Below are 20,607 nucleotides of genomic sequence, written 5' to 3'. Positions count from 1 at the left end.
ACAACTACAAAGAAAGGTAAGAAAGCCTTTTAGTATGGAATTCTCCTTTAACAAATACCTCTTCAAAACAACATACAAGAAAATACATGTTCAGTATCTATAGCTTGGTAGGATGCAGATAAAACAAACACACCCGCAACATGTATGTTTATCATCAACAGATACATATCGGTTAATGTCAGTTGTAGGCCTATTTGCCGATATTGACCGATAATGGCAAATATTGGCCGATATACATCCCAAGAAACACTGGTTTCTTTCTAAACTGGCCTGAAAGACAACCATCAGGAGACCACAAGGGGAGGTAAACAGTGACTTATAGCAAGTCCTGAAACATAACACATGATACAATATACATCCATGCATAAACAGTAAACAACATATGCAGAACCTCTGTGGGCTACTGGGCTTAGTCCTCCTCCATCAACTCCTCATCCAGCTGCTCCACCACCTTGCGTAGTTCGTCCATGAGCACTGTCAACATAGAGAGAAATAAGTATCATTTATTTATTTGTGGGAGGTTTATACAACTACACCAAAAGGCATAAAAGTTGAAATGACCAAAGGGGACAATTGGGTACAACAGCAACAGACAGTGACCAACGAGGTTAAGGCTAGAGAGATAAAAGCAGTGTTATAGATGTGAAAAAACGAAACAAAAAAATAATCATTTAATGCATTTTGCCAGTTGCATTTCCGGCATGGAGTGAGTAGACAAGCCGGGGTGAGTTTATATTTTTATCCCACGATTTTTGTAACCCATCTTTCACCCCTGTGTCAATTATTTAATGTGATCCTGGGCTCTACACACCCTCCACCAACCTGGGGAGAGCAACGGACTTGAACTCATGCTTCCTTCATGCCTGAGTGTCCAAGTTGCTCCTTTACACCTGACAGGGGGGAGTTTCCCTGGTTGGACGTAGCGCGTGGAAGGAACACGTTATTCCAACCAGTTCCTTTCCCCTCCATCAGGCGCCCCGGCTGGCCAGGGGGAGGCAGTTTAGTGACCAGGATTACTGCATGTTTTTTGTGAGGGTACCTACCCTATAGGGGACACAGGGAGAACATGCAAACTCCACACAGAAAGGCCCTTTCGCCAACCCCGCTTCGGGTATGGGCACTGATGACGCGGAGGAGGAAACACGCCGCCAGCGCCCACAGCGTCCCGAGCGGGAATCGAACCCAGGACCTTCTAGCTGTGAGGCGACAGCACTACCGACTGGCTTTATAGTCTCGCGTAGCCAGAGAACTATTCCACAAAACCCCCGAAAGCATTTAGACATTTTTAATAGTTTGCCCCAGGCAGGGGTAAGACTACCCCTGTTGCAATAGTTTGCCCCAGGCAGGGGTAAGACTACCCCCGTTGGAATAGTTTGCCCCAGGCAGGGGTGAGTTTGAAGAGCTGAGTTTTCACATTCAGATCATGCCTGAGATTATAGGCACGGCCAGGTTCTCCTCTATTGCTTCTCACATTGTCTACTCCACTATTTCACAAACCGTGGCTCGCAGAACCAATATTTAGAGTAAATACCACTTTAGTTCTTGTTTTCCCTACATTTTGTTATTCATTATTTACAAAAAGATTAAAAAAAACTAAAAACTAAATTCATCTAATGTAATTAGAGGATAAAAATACTATACTTGAGAATTTGAGATCTACAAGATCTACAACACGTTGTTATGTGACGTGAGCTTGTAGATTATTATTTTCACTAGTTTGGGTCCCGGGGAGACATTACACTTTTCTCTTTTGGGTCTCGAGCAATCTACATCTGCTTTCAGTATTCATTTATGATACATTTTCTCTATTATTAAGGTTATTTTTGCAGTTACAGTTTGTGTTGGTGGTGGGGGGGAGGGGGGCAGGGCGGGGGTCGCGAGACATGGCCAAAGCATGTCTGGGGGTCCCCAGTTAAAAACGTTGAGAACCCCTGGTCTACTCTACTATATGCATTGATTGATTTATTGATTTATTGATTTATTAACAGTTTGCAGAATTACAGTACATTTCAAGTACAACTCAATACAAAAACTGTTGTTGGAGTGGACTGTGAGTGTACGACACCATAAAGCATTACACTTGTTTACAATAGGGCCCACCATTTTCAATTCATCAGTTTTGAAGGAGTCAAGGGATTCACATGTCTTAATGACTGTTGGTAGGGCGTTCCACAGTTTGGTGGCATAGGAGCGAAATGAATTCCCATGGGATAACACCGATAACACTCAACCTGCTGCCCAGGCGGTGGCGTAACCGTCTGGGCACCCGACTGGTAATCCAGTCGCAGTGTGCCGCGGGTTCGACTCCCGAGCCCGACACGGCCTTTACTGCATGTCATCCCCCCCATCTCTCTCCCGTTTCCTGTCAGCCTACTGTCTGTCTGTCCCTTCAAAAAACCAATAAAAGGCCTAAGCCGCAAAAAAATATCTTAAAAAAATAAAAAAAATAATAAAACACTCAACCTGCTGCTGCGTCCAAAAGAAGATGAATGAACCCAATTACCTCCAGCCGTTGGCCTGTCGAAAGGCTCGTAGGCGCGACAGGAATTGATCAGTTTCCCCAGCTTCTTGGGACAGTCGTCAGGAAGCGGTTCCAGCACTCGCTGCTCGTCGCACACTCTCTTGTAAATGTCCGAATGGGAGACACATTCTGTTAGAGAGAGAAATTGTTATAACACGTATACTGTACTTACATAAAGAAAGTGTACAAAGACAGGTATACGGTCTACATAACGTTATATAAGCACTGTTTTCAGGATGCACACACACACACACCGTGGAAAGGATTCTTCCGGGTTGCGATTTCCCACAGGACCACTCCGAGACTGCGTGCATGGGAAAAGGAAAGAAGAAAATGTGGTTGGTTCATTTGTTCGTTTCTGAGATCAGATTCTATAAATGTCTTCTACAATCTACATCCCCGACAGTTTTCTGAAAAAGCTATGTTTCTATGTCAGTCGTTCTTTGATTTTTCCAAAATAGCAGACCTATGAGCTTGTAGATCTGCTATTTTTCAATAGCTAAGGCATAACACAATGCTAACACCAAAAGGGGTTCCCGCCCCAAAATGGGTTTTAATTGATTATCCTCTGAACCTGAATTGTTTTTATGCATTTTATTTGTTTGTAAAAAGAAAATATATATATTACTGTAGAGGACTGACCTGTAAATCTCACATATCTTGCAGTACGGATGGTTGACACCACCGCTCCCCAGCTGCTCAGGGGATCGGTAGCGCAGCGAGCCCGCCCGGGGCCTACAGTTCTTCTTCAAGGACGTCTCCGTGGAGGTCAGCTCCAAACCACCCAGCTGTATAGTCACAAAGCAGACGAGAATAGTCCTTCTTTCTGGTGTCTTAAAAGGGTGACGACTGAGAACCTTTTGTTGTATGTGTGTGCGTTCGTTCGTTTCCCAGCAGTGCTTGTAATTAACACTGTATAGGCTCCAGTAAGGCCTGCCACTAACTCAACATCTCCCCGGAGTTTCTGTTGTCTTCCACTCTGCAGTTCCGTCATGGACTTCTAATATGGACCCCCAGCCCCCAACTGACTGTCGAGGGTGACCGTGGACCAGGCCTCTTCACGGAGCCCATCAAAAGACTGCTATCATATTATTACACCACTGCACTGTTTGACACTTTGAATTGAATTGAATTGAATTGAATTGAATTGAATTGAATTGAATTGAATTGAATTGAATTGAATTGAATTGAATTGAATTGAATTGAATTGAATTGAATTGAATTGAATTGAATTGAATTGAATTGAATTGACTGACCAACCAACCAGCTGTACTACAATTATTTGCAAACCTTACTAGTTGCAGAATTAGATTATTACAAAACATATATGACCACCTTAGCCCTTTTCAGTTTAAAGGTATATTCAGTGATTTCACTTAATTCAAATATCACTTATTTCTTTGTTTTGTTGTGATAATCCTCTCTACTATAGAGTGTTCTGACCATATAAGGAGTTCCTCCCTGTCCCCAGTTAACCCCTGGGGGTCAAAAAACCTTAGGTTTCGTTTTTGGCTCTCTATCCTGATTGGATGAAAGGCTTAGGTCCCAGCCAAAAACGAAACCTAAGGTTTTTTGAGTGAAATCACTGAATATACCTTTAAAGAATGATCACATTATGCACTGAGCAGTGAACAAAATCGACCGAGACAAGATTAATAATTTCACATCCCCTTAATATGTCCCCTTAATGTGCTTTATATTGAACTCAGACATACCTTGACTCGGTAGCCTTCAGCTACCATGTAGTTGTCGCTGCTGATGCCACAGTGGACTTTAGATCGTTTTTCTGACTGATGTAGTCTAAGAGGAAACAATCAGAATCAACTTGTGAGACATTTAAAAGGTGTGGCTGAACCCCGCCTGTACACTAGGAATAGATAGATAGTAGAGATGCAGTATATTGAAATTGTGACCGATATCCGATCTCCGATTATTTGCAGGGTCACATCGGCCGATGCAGAGTCCGATACCGATATATTTCATTATTATATTATATTAATATTTAAGTGCTTTGCTGGTGAAATGGTTAAGCCTCATCCCCACTACAAAGCCATTGACAGTCACATTATTGTTGCATCATCAATATCTGTGAAAATAATCTGGATAATTTTGACCGATCCGATACGGAAATATCATATTTATGTCCGATTTTCGATACGTCACTGGTTATATCGTGCATCACTAATAGATAGAAAACTTTATTGGCAGTTAAAAAAAAGGTACCAACAGTGTCATGTGATGTGATCTAAATGTAATGAGGGCATTACATTTAGTTTGACTTGGTCCCACGATATTCCAAATTTTGTGAAAATAGCTGATCTACAAGCTCATTGTGAACATCTACCAAAGGCTTTCCACGGTGAAGGAACTCACCTGTAGATGCCCTGCGTAGCATCCAGGCACATGAGAGCCTTCCTGCTCCAGGACAGTTTAATCCTGGATTTGTCCAAGACCTGTCTCAGACCTCCCTTCTCGCAGTACTCCATGACAATGAGTCCTTCTGGCAGGGAGAACAGACAGAGTTTAAAAAGCAGGCATGTCTTGCGCACGTCCACAGTGCCTCGCTGGTGCTGGGCAAAAAGGTAGACGTGATAGTGGTGAAGGCCGTTCACGGCCCGAAACGTCCTGAGTCCTGAGTTAAATGGTGTTTTAACAAAATAAACACTGTTGGAGCAAAGGCTGTGTGCTGGACTTCTCCTTCTCTAACAGACATCTCATAATATATTGGACATGTTATGTAGTCTGTGTCAGTAGAAACATGAAAGCAGACGATGACGTGGTTTCAATAACGCTTCTCAACTTTAAACTGGAAGTCTTCTCCATGTTTTAAGAGATATGGCTCAACGAGATGCTCTCCATTGCTAAAGCTCGAACAATTAAATCCATCATGGCGGACAGAATACTCCAGATAAGTTCCAAAAAATGTGGATGTCATTCCCGGCAGTTCTTGACGATAGTTGGGTGGATACTGTACTGTACTGTAAGTGTATACTGTATGATCTGGCTGCTAGGGTGCTACCGTGCATCTTTCACTACTGTACTCATAACTGTCCCTGCTTTCCATCCCACCCAGGTGTCCCCTTGTCTTTTCTCCAAATCAAAATAAGGTAGGCCTATGTACATTCATTTTTTTAAGCTTCTCAACTAAAGCCCAACACACACACCGGGTGCGCAGCGACGCGGCACAGGCGTTGCCGCGCGGCAACGCCTGGAAAATAGAAACAGTGGCGTATCGGAGCGTCAGGCGAGGCGTGAACGCGCGTCGGACGCCACCGGTGTGGGATAGGTTCATTGAAAATAACGTAGGCGGCTGTTTTGGCGCGCGGCGTTCGCAGACGGTGTGTGTGACAGTGTGGGGCTTAAAACACAATTGTAAGAAGTACTCACCACCCTGGAAACAGACCCCAAAGAACCGCAGTATGAATGGTGATTCGTAGCGCAGCATGGTCTCAATCTCCCTCTCGAATATCTTCAACACGTCGCTTTTAGGAAAATAATATAGTACATAATAGATTAACACCATGAATATCTTCGTCACCTCGCTTTTATGGGAATAATACAGTAGCCTACATAGAGACGGGTTGGAACAAGGTGCTACCAACCTTGGTATAACGGCCTTCTGGCAGAGGTATCTTTTGATGGCCACAGGAAATCCCTTGTATTTTCCTTTGAAGATTTCCGAGATGTCAGTTTTCATGAACGCCTTTTTGGGAAAATCAAATTTCAGCTCCTCGGGGTCGATCTTCCGGATGTCATTGGGAATGTTCTCCGACTGTTGGACTGGTGATGGCAAAAAGAACACAAAAGAAAAACATCAGGCAGCTGTCAATGAAACTAAATCCCTTTCTGGAATATCTTTGGAATTAACATTGAAAAAGTCTATATATATGCAAAGCGTAATGTGGAGAATGTCTAACAAATAAATAACTGTAATAGAAAGAAACCGTTCCACTGAAGTCTGGGACAAAATATCGTCCCGACGTATTACGTCTGAAACATCTTTATTAAAACGTTTAAAGTGCCATAATACTTTACAAACCACAACATGAATCTGCACACTATTATTGTGTGAGATGTATGAGATGTGCCAACTGACTTTGACGTTGTTCACTTACTCATTTCGATGAGTTGTCTCACGTCCTGTTTCATGTTTGCATTGTAAGCGTCGTTTTTCACTGACAGGGCCTCCATTTTCTCGTTCAGAGCCTCGTTCTGGTCCACGATACATCCCAGCACTGTGAAATACATCTGATATTAATGCCAGTCACACTATTATATAAAGCTGTGCATATCTAACTATAAATGTGCCAAGTCTCTTCTGTGTGTACGTCTGTACGTACAGTACAGTACATCTGTAATCCAAACTCGAGAACTGTTCGCCCCACCGACTTCAAATTTCGACACACGTGTTCCACCCCCCCCCCCCCCCCCCCCACAGGGAGTGCAGTGGCCGGTGTCGAGTCGGTCGGACCCAAAAGAAAAACGTCGTATGTATTTCGGGGGGCGTTGATGCTGTCGTAATAGCTGATTTTACACGCTGAAAATAGCCGATCTACAAAGCTCACAACGTGTCGCGCTGCGACGCGTTGTGAGCTTTGTAGATCGGCTATTTTCAGCATGCAGCGTAAAATGACTCGTACTGGATCTCTTGTCCACTAGTCCCTTCCTAACATTTGAGTCTAGTTTTTTATTTATTGACGAAATTGTTGATATATTTAGTCTTTAGTTTCAGTCATCATAGCTTCGTTTCTATTTAGTTTTTGTCAGTGAAAAAGGTATAGTTGACGAACACCTTTCGTTTAGTTTTATAGTCGACGAAATCAACATCACTGCCTCTCTCTCGAAACTGGCCCCTGTAAAATCTGAATCCCCCCCCCCCCCTTTCCCCTCACTGTATATGTATCTTTTCCCTTTTTGCTTCCTTTATGATGAATTCCTCTTCTGTTCTTTAACTATATAGAAGTGTCTATTTGTAATATGTCTCTAAATGTTTTGATGAATTGAACAAGGTGGACCCTGTTGTAAACAAGCGCAATGCTTAATTGGGTCGTCCGCTCACAGTTAACAGTCTTTGTATTGAGTTTGTGCTTGAAATGTACTGTAAATTCTGCAAACTGTTAATAAATATTTCAAATCTTACTTCTCTGGATCTCCGCACAGTCCTCCTTGCGGTCGGCCTCGTCCTCCTCCCGCTGCAGCGCCGCCTGGAACAGCCGGGTGACGTTCTGGTCCACGTGGACCTGCAGGTTCAGCGACAGGGCCTGGAAGGCGTCGTTGAGCCGGTCGTTGACGCCGGCGAACTCGTCGCCGTACTGGAAGGTGTTCTTCAGCCTCTTGAACATGTACTGCTTGTCGGAGTCGTACTTCTTGACGACCTCCGCGGCGGACTCCAGCGTGAGCCGGAGCTCCCGGAGGGCCGTGCACACCTTTTTGATTGATTGAATATTTATTAACAGTTTGCAGAATTACTGTACATTTCAAGCACAAACTCAATACAAAGACTGTTAACTGTGAGTGGACGACCCCAATTAAGCATTACACTTGTTTACAAGAGGGTCCACTTTGTTCAATTCATCAAAACATTTAGAGACGTACAAATAGACACTTCTATATAGTCAAAGAACAGAACAGGAATTCATCATAAAGGAAGCAAAAAGGGAAAAGATACATATACAGTGAGGGGGAAAGGGGTGGGGGGGGTGGGGGGGATTCAGATTTTACAGGGGCCAGTTTCGAATTGCCCGTCCGTAGGTGCCCTTTGAGAGCGGTTTTGAAGGAGTCAAGGGATTCACATGTCTTAATGACTGTTGGTAGGGCGTTCCACATTTTGGTGGCATAGGAGCTAAATTAATTTAGTCCCTTGTTTGTGCCGAATCTGGGTTGTATACATGGTTTGTTGCACTCCCTCTGGTGTTGTGGGTGTGGACTTCGTTTACATTAAGGAAGTATCTAGACAGGCAGTGGCGTGCACAGACATTTAGAGGGGCAGGTGCTCAAGTGAAAAAAAGGGCACCTTGTGCTGCGCATTTTGGGGCGGGAACCCATTTTGGTGCTTTAGCAGCTTGTAGGTCTGCTATTTTTTTTTTATCGAAGAACCACTGACATAGAAACATAGCTTTAGATTGTGGGGGCCTAAATAATATAGTAGAAGCGTTTTTTATCAAGATTTGATCAATGTCCACACACTAAAAAGTAAGGAAAAAAAAGAAAACGTTTTATTTTATTTTTTTAGCACATTGCCAAAAGGGCAATGCTCTAGCACCCCCTAGTGTCTATCTGTGCACGCCACTGTAGACAGGTACATGGGTATCTTGGTGGTGTACCTGGTCAGAGTTCAGGGCGTCGTCCCCTTTCTGCCTTGTGGCAATCAGCACGTTCTCCAGGCCCCCCACTCGCTCCTTCAGCCGCTTGCAGCGTTTCCGGTTGGCCTTGACCTCCTCGCAGAGAGCGTACAGCACCTTCGCTATGCTCAAGATGGGGTCTATCAGATCCATGACTGGAGGGAGAGAAGGGGAGAAGAAGAGACAGATTTGCAATGGACTCAGGAGTCAGAATTCTGCAACAACATTTTCACCGTTCACATGTTTTAACGGACCCATTACAACCCGGCGTGTCATTTTAGATTTGAGCTAAAAAGCATTCTTTTATACTTTGGCTATTCAAATATACAAGCTCATATAGCTACGAGCTTGTAGATGTGCTATTTTTGAAAAATAATGAAAATTTGCGCACATCTTTGAATAGATAAAGAATATTTTTAACTCAAATCTTTGCTTCTGGAGGGTCCCAGCCAGGAACAAAATATTTTTCCCAATGCATATCATTTTAGGGGTCCTTGACATGAAAATGTTCTGAGCACCACTGAAAACAGAAAACTATTGGGATTTATGTAAGACATTTGTAGCATAGGGTTCTATGTTCTAGGTCTGTATAATTATGTCAATGCCAATACCAATAAGGACACACATGCTATCTAGCATAAGGAGCAGCCTCAGGCCACAGGCAACTACCGGTCAAGCTTCACTGCATCAAATGCAAAGACACCATTGCACACATTGTGCAGACTTCATCATTTGATGTATTTACAAATGTATATAAAGCATAATTATACGTTACAACTATCTGCACTTCAATCTCAACTAACTGTTGTGAGGACAGTTAACACTGTTAAATCATCAGAAGCTGTCATGGCTGTTGGTGGAGCAGAGATTAGCTGCCAGTCTGGCTGGATTTTTTAGGAACATTTGTTCAAATAAAAAACCAAAATGCTTATATAAAAATATTCATTATACCAGCAATAGACATATACATAATACCAGACATGTTGCAATGGGTCGATTTACAGTGCCTAAGCCAAGAACTGAAGCAATGAAGAATACAGTCATGTACAGGGCAATGCCTTTCTGGAACTCTCTACCAGTATGCATCACAGAAATTAAGGGTAAAAGGCATTTTAAGAAAAGACTGACAGACTTTTTATATATATGGTAAATTGTAATTCTGTTTGTTTTAATGTAATCTAGAGTGAATGCACGGTTGTTGCATGGTTGTTATGCTTTAATGTATTTATTTTGTGATATCTGTAATGTTGTTCTTGTTTCAATTTTTGTATGTATGTTGTTCTGTGAGGACCCCAGGAAGAATAGCTGTTGCCAGGTGTAGCAGCTAATGGGGATCCTAAATAAACTAAACTAAACAGTCAGCAGAGGAAGAGGCGGTCAGCCATTGTTTGTAGGACACAGGTTTTCCCATGTGTTCGCTACACTGCCAGACTCATGGGAGCGGCAGTGGCTCAGGGGTAGAGTGGCCACTAGGGGGCGGCAGTGGCTCAGGGGTAGAGTGGCCGGTAGCAGTGTTGTTTTCACTGACCAAACCTATTTTCACTGACGGAAACGACATAAAAACTAAATAAAAACTAAGCCATGATGACTAAAACTATGACTTAAATATAGTACTGTTGATTTTGTCAACAAATAAAAACTAGAAAAATAGCAGATCTACCGAGCCGAGCTTGTAGATCGGCTATTTTCAGCAAGTGTAAAATGAGCCATTACGACGGCATCAAGGCTCGCCAAAACACATTTTAGTCGACCAAATCAACTGTAGATTTAGTCGACTAAAGCGTGACACGTTGTGAGCTTGTAGATCTGCTAATTTCAGCATGCAAGCAAGTGTAAATGACTTATACTGGAATTATTGTCCACTAGTGACTAGTCCCTTCCTAATATTTTAGTCTAGTTTTTATTTGTTGACGGAATTGTCAGTATATTTAGTCTTAGTCATCATAGCTTAGTTTTCATTTAGTTTCCATTTAGTTTTCGTCAGTGAAAAAAAGGTAGTCGACGAACATTTTTCGTTAATATCTCATGTCACTTGCTTTTGATGACGGTCATTGAACACTGTTTAAAATCTTTCATACTGTAACGGTACGGTAGGCTACTCAAACTGAAATGTCATGGTTGCGATGTTATATTTATTAATCACTTGTTTTATATGTAGTTGTATTTTCTTTTTAACTGTTTTTCTTACAGTCTTGTAAAATGTATTTCATAATTATGATGTAATGTATTTTATGTGTGGACCCCAGGAAGAGTAGCTGCTACTAAAGGTAGTAGCTAATGGGGATCCAAATAAACGGACTAAAATGTGACTAAAACTAAGTGAAAACTATTCAAGAGACTATGACTAAAACTAAAATAGAAATTTGCTGCACTGCACAACAAGTCTATGTTGTCCTGTGTTGTTTTTTTCTCTTCTTTTCTTTATTTCCTCCTTCTTGGGACTGCACCGTGACCCCACCCCGGGCCAGCAGTGTAATTATAATAATTGCCTATTAAGTGCCTATTGTAATAACACGGCCTTACAGATACCCAACCTATGAACCTTTAAAATGTAGACAAGACAAACGGGTTCACAACTATTTCAAAACTTCTTAAAGGGGAACTGAAATCTCACGGTGAAACACGTGCCATGTTGTTTTCAACCTTTATCACTATAGTAAGGGCCGACCATTTAAAACAACTTTGGTATAATTAACCTTTTCAACCTCTCCAATGCAACCGTAGATTAAAGGACCACTTCACCACTTTTCAACCTATCTTCACATAATAGGTCCTCACTAATAATCATGAAAAAAATGGCGCAATTCTTTTCTACTCCGTCTGTGTCTCATAGGAGGGCTGTGGGCAGTTCAGAAACCGTCTTCCAGGGAAATCATCGATGGGGAACACAAGCTAATAGAACCTGCAGGCTTTCTAGTCCTGATAAGTTGCAATGCGAAAATGGAAGCCATCGTTCTCACGATTTTTGCAAAAAAAAACCTTGTTTTAAAAAGGTCTGCCTAATGATGATGTCACTGGAAGTCGGTTTCTAAACTGCCCACAGCCCTCCTATGAGACACAGACTGAGTAGAAAACAATCGTGCCATGTTATCATGATTATTAGTGAGGACCTATTATATGAAGATAGGTTGAAAAGTGGTGAAGTGGTCCTTTAAATCACCGTCAAGGTGTTTCTCCAGTTAAAGCGAAAGAGAAACAACAGCATGAAGTGGATCATGAGTCTATCATGTCTCTAATAGTAAAGCAGGTCATTTACATATACACATTTCATCTTTATGAATATGCATGAGCCTGCAGTGATATAGGCTACCTCTATAGGTAAATAAATACATGGTCATTATTTGGAATCAACGTATAATATCGTATATCGATACATATCGTGGCGTCTGCATCGTGATACGTCACTAATACGATTAAATTCAACATTTTTAAACAAATTAGACCATTCCTGACAGTTGGAGCGGCGAGATCGTATCTTCACTGTTTATGATCCTATCACACATTGAATACTGTTTCACAAACTGGACATGCACAGGCGTGACTACTCTACTACCCATAGAACAGGCGTGACTACTCTACTACCCATAGAACAGGCGTGACTACTCTACTACCCATAGAACAGGCGTGACTACTCTCAAACCCATAGGACAGGCGTGTCCCCCCCCCCCCCCCGACAGGGGAATCAGTACCAGAGCGACAACTCGAGGAGACTGCGAAGTGCCGCACCGGCAAACAACACTGTCCTCTCAGTACAGGGCTGTGTATAGCATGGAATGGCCTTCCTCTGCGTATAAGGGACTGTGCTACATTTCCCTCTTTTAAATACAATCTGAAAAAATGGTTGCTTGAAATGATTATTTTAGGTGTATTTATTTCTTATGCGACATGTGACGTCCATTAAAGGAGAATTCCATACTAAAAGGCTTTCTTACCTTTCTTTGTAGTTGTTACGTCCCCACCAAAGAGGTCCAGGTGTTATTTTGTGCAAAAGCTCCTTATTGGCTATTTCCCCTACCATAAGCCCTACATGAATTGCATTGAATTTAATGGGATGTATGGGGTGTTGTGCTAATTTCCATCGCTCAAAATTATAATTTGTTTGTATATATCCTCTCTTCATAATGTAAATAATAACCCAAGCGGCACACTTTACTACTTATTTAGATGGAAATAAGCGAATTAGCACAACACCCCATACATCCCATTCAATTCAATGCAATTCATTTAGGGCTTATGGTAGGGGAAATAGCCAATAAGGAGCTTTTGCACAAAATAACACCTGGACCTCTTTGATGGGGACATAACAACTACAAAGAAAGGTAAGAAAGCCTTTTAGTATGGAATTCTCCTTTAATATGCATTGTCCGACTCCTGTCCAAATAAACAAATACAAAATAAAAGTATCTAACATCGTGAGGTTACAGGCAATACCCACCACCACCGCTGGGGATCTGGGAGAGTGTAGTCGCTATGAACAAGACGGGTTCTACCAAATCCATGACTGAAGGGAGAAAAGGGGAACAGACATGAGAGGTTGATTTGCAATGGGCTGATTCACAATTCTGCATGCACATTTTCACCATGCATGTTTAACCCATTAAAACGGGGAAAGCATCTATGTGTCATTTTATATTTGAGGTTAAAAAAAAAGCATTGTTTTATACTTTTGTTATTCAAACATTGCAGATATACAAGCTCATAGCTTGCATTATTTAGGGCGGCGGTGGCTCAGGGGTATAGAGTGCCTGGATGGTAACCGTAAGGTTGCCAGTTCGAACCCTGTGGGCTCCCCCAGAGTCGAAGTGTCCTTGAGCAAGACACTGAACCCCTAATTGCTCCCGATGTGCTAGTTGGTGCCTTGCATGGTTTCCGCTGCCATCGGTGTATGAATGTGTGTGTGAATGGGTGAATGTAATGCACAATCTCTGTAAAGCGCCTTGGATAAAGGCGCTATATAAATGCACCATTTATTTATGGAGAAACAGTCTGGCAGCAGCAGTCTGAGTCTACCTGGAGAAACAGACGCATTTTGGCACGTCGGCCACGACGGAAACGACTACTCAAGAGAGTGCAGATATTCCTCTCTCTGTATATCTTACAAGAATCTGCACCGTGCTATTGTGAGAGACGACTCCTTAAAGACTCCCCCTGAGTTCAGTGTGCCTTCTCCTAACATTGTTTTCATCCGGTCCGGTGGGAGAGATGCTATCTATAAGTGCAGGCTCGGACTGGACAGTCTGGCAGTTCTGGCAGAAAGCCAGAAGGGCTGTGAAGTCATGGGGCCATGCAGGGCTGAGCCAAAACAAAAACAAAAAGTAATAAAAAGCGACATAGTAGTGTCTTTGGGCCGGTGAAGACCACACATGCCAGGGCTGATGTTCTGTGTCAGTCCGGACCGTGCCTGCGTCTAAGTGTACTGGTCTAACTCGACCGACACAGAATTTGCCAATTTGACACCCAGCTGGTCCAAGGAGCAGCCTCGGGCCACAGGTAACTATGCATCCTGTTAACACTGTCTGTCAAGCATTTATCTGCATAAACACACTATACTTTACTTCACTGCATCGAATACTAAGACACCATTGCACACATTGTGCAGACTTCATCATTATTTTGCTCTACTTACAAATGTATATAAAGCATACGTTACAACTATCTGTACTATCTGTACTTATAATGCATTCCTGTTCTGTTCTTTGACTATATGGAAGTGTCAATTTGTACGTCTCTAAATGTTTTGATGAATTGAACATGGTGGACCCTGTTGTAAACAAGTGTAATGCTTTATGGTGTCGTCCACTCACAGTTAACAGTCTTTGTATTGAGTTTGTGCTTGAAATGTATACTGTAATTCTGCAAACTGTTAATAAATCAATCAATCATTGGTGTCAGCATCATGTTATGCTTTAGCTATTTAAAAATAGCAGATCTACAAGCTCATATCGCGCCACCGAGTGGCGCGATACGAGCTTGTAGGTCTGCTATTTTTGAAAAATCGAAGAGCGACTTACATTTTTAGAATCTGATCTCAGGTCAGAATGGGTTCATCAGACCAGTGTGTGTCCGGCGGAAACCTCGTATGAATCTGATCTCAGGTCAGAATGGGTTAATAAATCAATCAATCGATCGATCTCAGCTAACTGTTGTGAGGACAGTCGACAGAGGAAGAGGCAGGACACAGGTTTCCCCATGTGTCCACTACACTGTTCACTACACTGTTCACTACACTGTCCACTACACTGCCAGACTTTGGGGGCGGCAGTGGCTCAGCGGTAGAGTGGCCGGTAGAACAGCCAGACCCGGCCCGGCTCCCCCAGAGTCAGTGTCCAAGTGTCCTTGAGCAAGATGCTGAACACAAAATTGCTTGCATGGTTTCCTCCGCCATCGGTGTGTGAATGTGTGTGTGAATGTGTGTGTGTGTGTGTGTGTGTGTGTGTGTGTGTGTGTGTGTGTGTGTGTGTGTGTGTGTGTGTGTGTGTGTGTGTGTGTGTGTGTGTGTGTGTGTGTGTGTGTGAATGGGTGAATGTAATGCACAATATAAAGCGCCTTGGATAACATAAGTGCTATATGAATGCACCATTTACTGTAATTGACTACATGAACACCACAATATCATGATCAAATGCACGTTGGTGGATGTGGATGTAACTATAATAATAAACAACCTATTTACAATAACAACTACCATCACTTCTCACTTCCTACTTGCACTTCCTACACATTTTGTTATTGTTACATGTCATGCACGCCCCCCCCCAACGAGTGCTTTTTTGTGTTACATACATTCATGAATCCACTTGCTGACCGGCTGTCACTATTGGGCAATTGTTTTTTATATGACCCTATGCCATTTACATCCTATGGCAGGCAAACATGTCAAACTTTCCTTTTGCTTTAAACCCATTCTGACCGGGCACCCATTTTGGTGTTGGCATCATGTTATGCTTTAGCTATTGAAAAATAGCAGATCTACAAGCTCATATCGAGCCACCGAGTGGCGCGATACGAGTTTGTAGGTCTGCTATTTTTGAAAAATCGAAGATCGACTGACATTTTAAAAATCTGATCTCAGGTCAGAATAGGTTATAATCAGACCAGTGTGTGCAGTGGAAACTTCGTATGAATCTGATCTCAGGTCAGAATGCTTTAAGTAGCATGTGACGTGTCAAACTAGGGGGTTTTATCATTCTGAACCAATTCCAAGCATTAGTTGTGCACAAAAAAACACGCCTTGGGCTATAGAAGCAGCCATAGCCACTTTCCCCAAATGTGCTCAAAATGTGCTGACCTCAGATCAGCACATGAGTGCATTCTGTCAGATACTGGAACCTATGAACCTTTGAAATGCAGACAAGAAAAACTGGTCCTGTTGGCACTTGTCTACCAAAACTGAAACTATTTAAAAGATTACTTCTTAAAGGGGAACTGAAAACCTCATGGTGAAACAGTGCCATGTTGTTGTTTCCCTTCTGCTGTAACACTATAGTATAAGGGCCATATAAGGAAGTCGAAGTGTCCTTGAGCAAGACGCTGAACCCCAAATTGCTCCCGATGTGCTGGTTGGTGCCTTGCATGGCTTCCGCCGCAATCGGTGTATGAATGTGTGTGTGAATGGGTGAATGTATAATGCACAATCTATGTAAAGCGCCTTGGATAAAGGCGCTATATAAATGCACCATTTAGATTAAATCACCATCAAAGTTGTTTATCTCCAGTTAAAGCTCCAGTTATTCATCTGTATGAATATGCTAAGTCAGTAATAAAACACCTCTGAGGTCTCTTGTATTGTTGAATGCTTGCACAGAAGGCCCCGCCTGAAAGCACTGTTGTTAATGCAACTCATATAGAGTGTAAAAGTCAACCGACACTTTTGGACAAAGCAAACTCCTCTACGCTCTGAAATGAACACTGAGGATGGATCATACAGATCGACACATCGACACAGATAGACCACATGACATGCCCCTAAATATATATAATTAAAAAAAAAAAACTACTTGAATTAAGGTGACTGACTGATTAAAAGAGCCTTTCAGCTCAAACACACAATACAAATGCAATACGAATACAAAGTCTACAAATACAATACAAATAACTACGAATTCCATTTTCCTCTCTCTCTATTTCCCATTCCAATTAAGTGTGTTTGTCTTATTGTATGTAACGCCAGTGCTGCATGTTTTCAGCAATGGGATAATACTTTTTTGGGTGAGTAGATCTCGTTGAGCTGGTCATTGTGAAAGTAGCTCTGGAGTCAAAAACGTGACATAGATACAGCCTCAAACAATACTGCATGCAGTCAGACTCAGTAATATCCACCACGCCCACGAATGAAAAGAATAAAAGTGAAGCAATGACATAATGCAGGCTGAGTGTCAGGCCTACTGCAGCAGGCTGAGTGTCAGGCCTACTGCAGCAGGCCTACTGCAGCAGGCTGAGTGTCAGGCCTACTGCAGCAGGCCTATACATGTTTGCAGAATGAACAAGGACGTATAGGGAAAGGAAACAACAATTTACACGTGAACTTTAGCAACTATTACAGTTTGATTTCAATAATTACCTGCAGTGAGTGTCGTCAGTCGGTCGGTGCAGGAGGCCAGCTGTTTACACCCAGGCCATGCAGAGGAGGACGAGGACACTGAAATGAAACCAAACCACTGCTTGTTTTATGTTTTTAGACTCTACTCTGCTCCTCCTCCTTTCTCTACTTCCTCTCTGACTGAGTATTTCTGAGTATTATAGGACTTTTACTTCACTAAATCTATACTCTTCAAACCACTTTACAGTGTTGTGGGCAGCAAGTTACTGTTACTGAAGTAACTAGTAATAGATTTTAGTTGCTGCTCTGAAAAACTCCTGGTAGTTACTTTACTATAAAGTAACAACAAACAAGGGAACATGCACAATGAAGAGAGAAGTGTAAATACTTCTCTCTGGAAGAAGTGGTCTCTTTGATGAATTGAACAATGTGGACCCTGTTGTAAACAAGTGTAATGCTTAATTGGGTCGTCCACTCACAGTTGACAGTCTTTGTATTGAGTTCGTGCTTAAAATGTACTGTAAATTCTACAAACTGTTAATAAAGATTTCAATCAATCAATCAATCGGCTCTCGGTCGCCATCCACTTTTCAAGACATTCAACTTGTTGTTTTTCATCATGAGAAATGAAATGTTGTTCTTCATAAACAATGAAGAACAACATTTCATTTCTCATGATAAAAAACAACAAGAACAGGCCCCAGCAATGAAACACTACAAGAGAACAAGTTGAAGTCAAGTCAACTCAGAAAGGCTGGTCTAAACAGGTCATTTCAGGGAGGGAGGGAGGAGGGGAGGGGAGGGGAGGGGAGGGGAGGGGAGGGGGGGGAGCATCTCTGAACTGATGACATGTTTGGGGAGTGCATTGCATTCCAGAGGGAGGGGGGGCACACATGAGGCCCTGCATCGATCGCCACCAGGTTTATTAGGATTCCCCGTTAGCTTTTGGGGGTCCCAATATGATTAATTTGTGGGGCCGTGGTGTGGAGAGGTTGAGAACCACTGGTCTACATGGAGACCCCTTTTCCACCGGTTGGTTCCCAGTGGGAACCGGTTCAGTTCTTTTCCACCGGTTGGTTCCCAGTGGGAACCGGTTCAGTTCTTTTAGGTTTTTAGTCCATGAGCCAGAGCTCCAAAATTGGTGGGCAAACTATACCCTATATTAAATTGTTTATATGATCAATACAAGTAAATTAATACTTGATAACCCTTCCACAGTAGTAGCTTTTTCATATTTTCGATTATTTTGCATATTTTCTTACATAATGCGTCATTTGCATATTTAAAAATGTAAAAATTGATAATACAATAAATCACTGTCTTCTCAATTGGGGAAGTTTCATGGCGATAACAATCTAATATAGGTATGGTTTTGCCTACTCAATTCATAATTAACGTTTCAATTTTGGACTAAAAACCAAAAAGAACTGAACCGGTTCCCATTGGGAACAAACCGGTGGAAAAGGGGCCGGAGTGTATGTTGGTGGGATGGATACCAGTGTTGTCATTATTTAGTGAGAGAAATAAGCATCTGGGCCCAAAAGAAGCGACTATTATAATAACGGGCCACATGAGCACCGTCTCACCCAAACCCATTATACGGTTGTACATTGGCTATTTGGAATCAGCCGATCTACAAGGCGTTGTGAGCTTGTAGATTGGCTACTTCCAAAGGCAAATTAAACTGGATGTAATACTGTGCGGTCCCTGGCACAAAATATTTTGCAGATGGGGGTCTTTGGCCAAATACATGAAGCCTGAGAAAATGTGAACCACTGGTTTAAAGTAAACAAGCAAACAAACAAGCTCAAATATTCGACTATACACCCAAATAACACTGGAATGCGCCGTATACTGCTAATAAGTAACAGGGCAAAAAATGCATGCACTGCACACAATGTTTTTGTACGCCTGTGTGTGTGTATATATATATAATACAATGTGTCTTGAATGAATTGAAAGACAAGTAATTTATTTTACATACATTATTTTTTAATATCAATGTTATGTTATCATTAGAATCTATAGCAGTATTCTAGAGTAGACCATGCATTGCTCTACATTAAGAACACAAAAAGCAGGGCAGAAATTAAGGCCTCGACATGTCCACTCCACTCTCCAGTCTGGTGTTACTTGTCCACTGTTACTTTCTTAGCTTACGCATGTTTCATGATAAATACTTTTATGTGATGTATTCCCATGCTTTTGTTCTTGCTTAAATGTAAGTCGCTCTGGATTAAGAGCGTCTGCTAAATGCCTAAATTGTAAATTGTGGTCTCAGCATGTGGGTCTGTGGGTGTCCGCAGTAGCGTGGAACAGCCTCTTGAGGCAGTATAGAGCTCAGCATGTGGGTCTGTGGGTGTCCGCAGTAGCGTGGAACAGCCTCTTGAGGCAGTATAGAGCTCAGCATGTGGGTCTGTGGCTGTCCGCAGTAGCGTGGAACAGCCTCTTGAGGCAGTATAGAGCTCAGCATGTGGGTCTGTGGGTGTCCGCAGTAGCGTGGAACAGCCTCTTGAGGCAGTAGAGCTCAGCATATGTGGGTCTGTGGCTGTCCGCAGTAGCGTGGAACAGCCTCTTGAGGCAGTATAGAGCTCAGCATGTGGGTCTGTGGCTGTCCGCAGTAGCATGGAACAGCCTCTTGAGGCAGTATAGAGCTCAGCATGTGGGTCTGTGGCTGTCCGCAGTAGCGTGGAACAGCCTCTTGAGGCAGTATAGAGCTCAGCATGTGGGTCTGTGGCTGTCCGCAGTAGCATGGAACAGCCTCTTGAGGCAGTATAGAGCTCAGCATGTGGGTCTGTGGCTGTCCGCAGTAGCATGGAACAGCCTCTTGAGGCAGTATAGAGCTCAGCATGTGGGTCTGTGGGTGTCCGTAGTAGCGTGGAACAGCCTCTTGAGGCAGTATAGAGCTCAGCATGTGGGTCTGTGGCTGTCCGCAGTAGCGTGGAACAGCCTCTTGAGGCAGTAGAGCTGCAGGATTCCAGACAGGACGATGGCAGCGCTCTGGGCCGCGGACCACCACATCACATAGCTGCTGTTGTTCAGCAGCAGGTAGTGGTCCGACCCCCTCCTCATCCGGGCGTAGTTGTAGTAGCGCCACATGTGGTGGATTTGGTACTGCAGCTTCACGGTGCTCAACTGATGGACACAGATAACATGCAGCGTTAGCCCTTCACTAAGTCCCTCCCCTTCGAACCCATCCTTGTCCA

At 42.8% G+C, this 20,607-nt stretch overlaps 1 protein-coding gene across 2 annotated transcripts; it reads right to left on the bottom strand.

Annotated features, from left to right (window-relative positions):
• Positions 1-53: 53 nt before the first annotated feature.
• On the bottom strand, positions 54-17,481 carry LOC310856837 (mixed lineage kinase domain-like protein). 2 transcript variants are annotated; one of them, XM_083762339.1, is made up of 12 exons: positions 17,423-17,481; positions 8,845-9,017; positions 7,662-7,947; positions 6,637-6,756; positions 6,124-6,301; positions 5,909-6,003; positions 4,895-5,021; positions 4,237-4,321; positions 3,164-3,309; positions 2,776-2,825; positions 2,504-2,650; positions 54-474 (listed from the first exon to the last, which is right to left on the bottom strand). In XM_083762339.1, exons 2-12 carry the CDS (start codon positions 9,013-9,015, stop codon positions 410-412), a joined length of 1,470 nt encoding a protein of 489 aa, XP_083618465.1. In that variant the 5' UTR covers positions 9,016-9,017; positions 17,423-17,481; the 3' UTR covers positions 54-409. The 2 variants fall into 2 exon arrangements, with proteins under 2 accessions (XP_083618465.1, XP_083618464.1); XM_083762338.1 differs by lacking the exon at positions 17,423-17,481 and adding an exon at positions 13,298-13,348.
• Between the last annotated feature and the right edge of the window lie 3,126 nt (positions 17,482-20,607).

The sequence above is a fragment of the Protomyctophum parallelum genome, assembly GCF_964188405.1.
Source record: "Protomyctophum parallelum genome assembly, chromosome: 4".
In the NCBI taxonomy this organism is placed as follows: domain Eukaryota; kingdom Metazoa; phylum Chordata; class Actinopteri; order Myctophiformes; family Myctophidae; genus Protomyctophum; species Protomyctophum parallelum.
The sequence above is the reverse complement of the archived record's forward strand: the minus strand, read 5'-3'. Positions and strand labels throughout refer to the sequence as shown.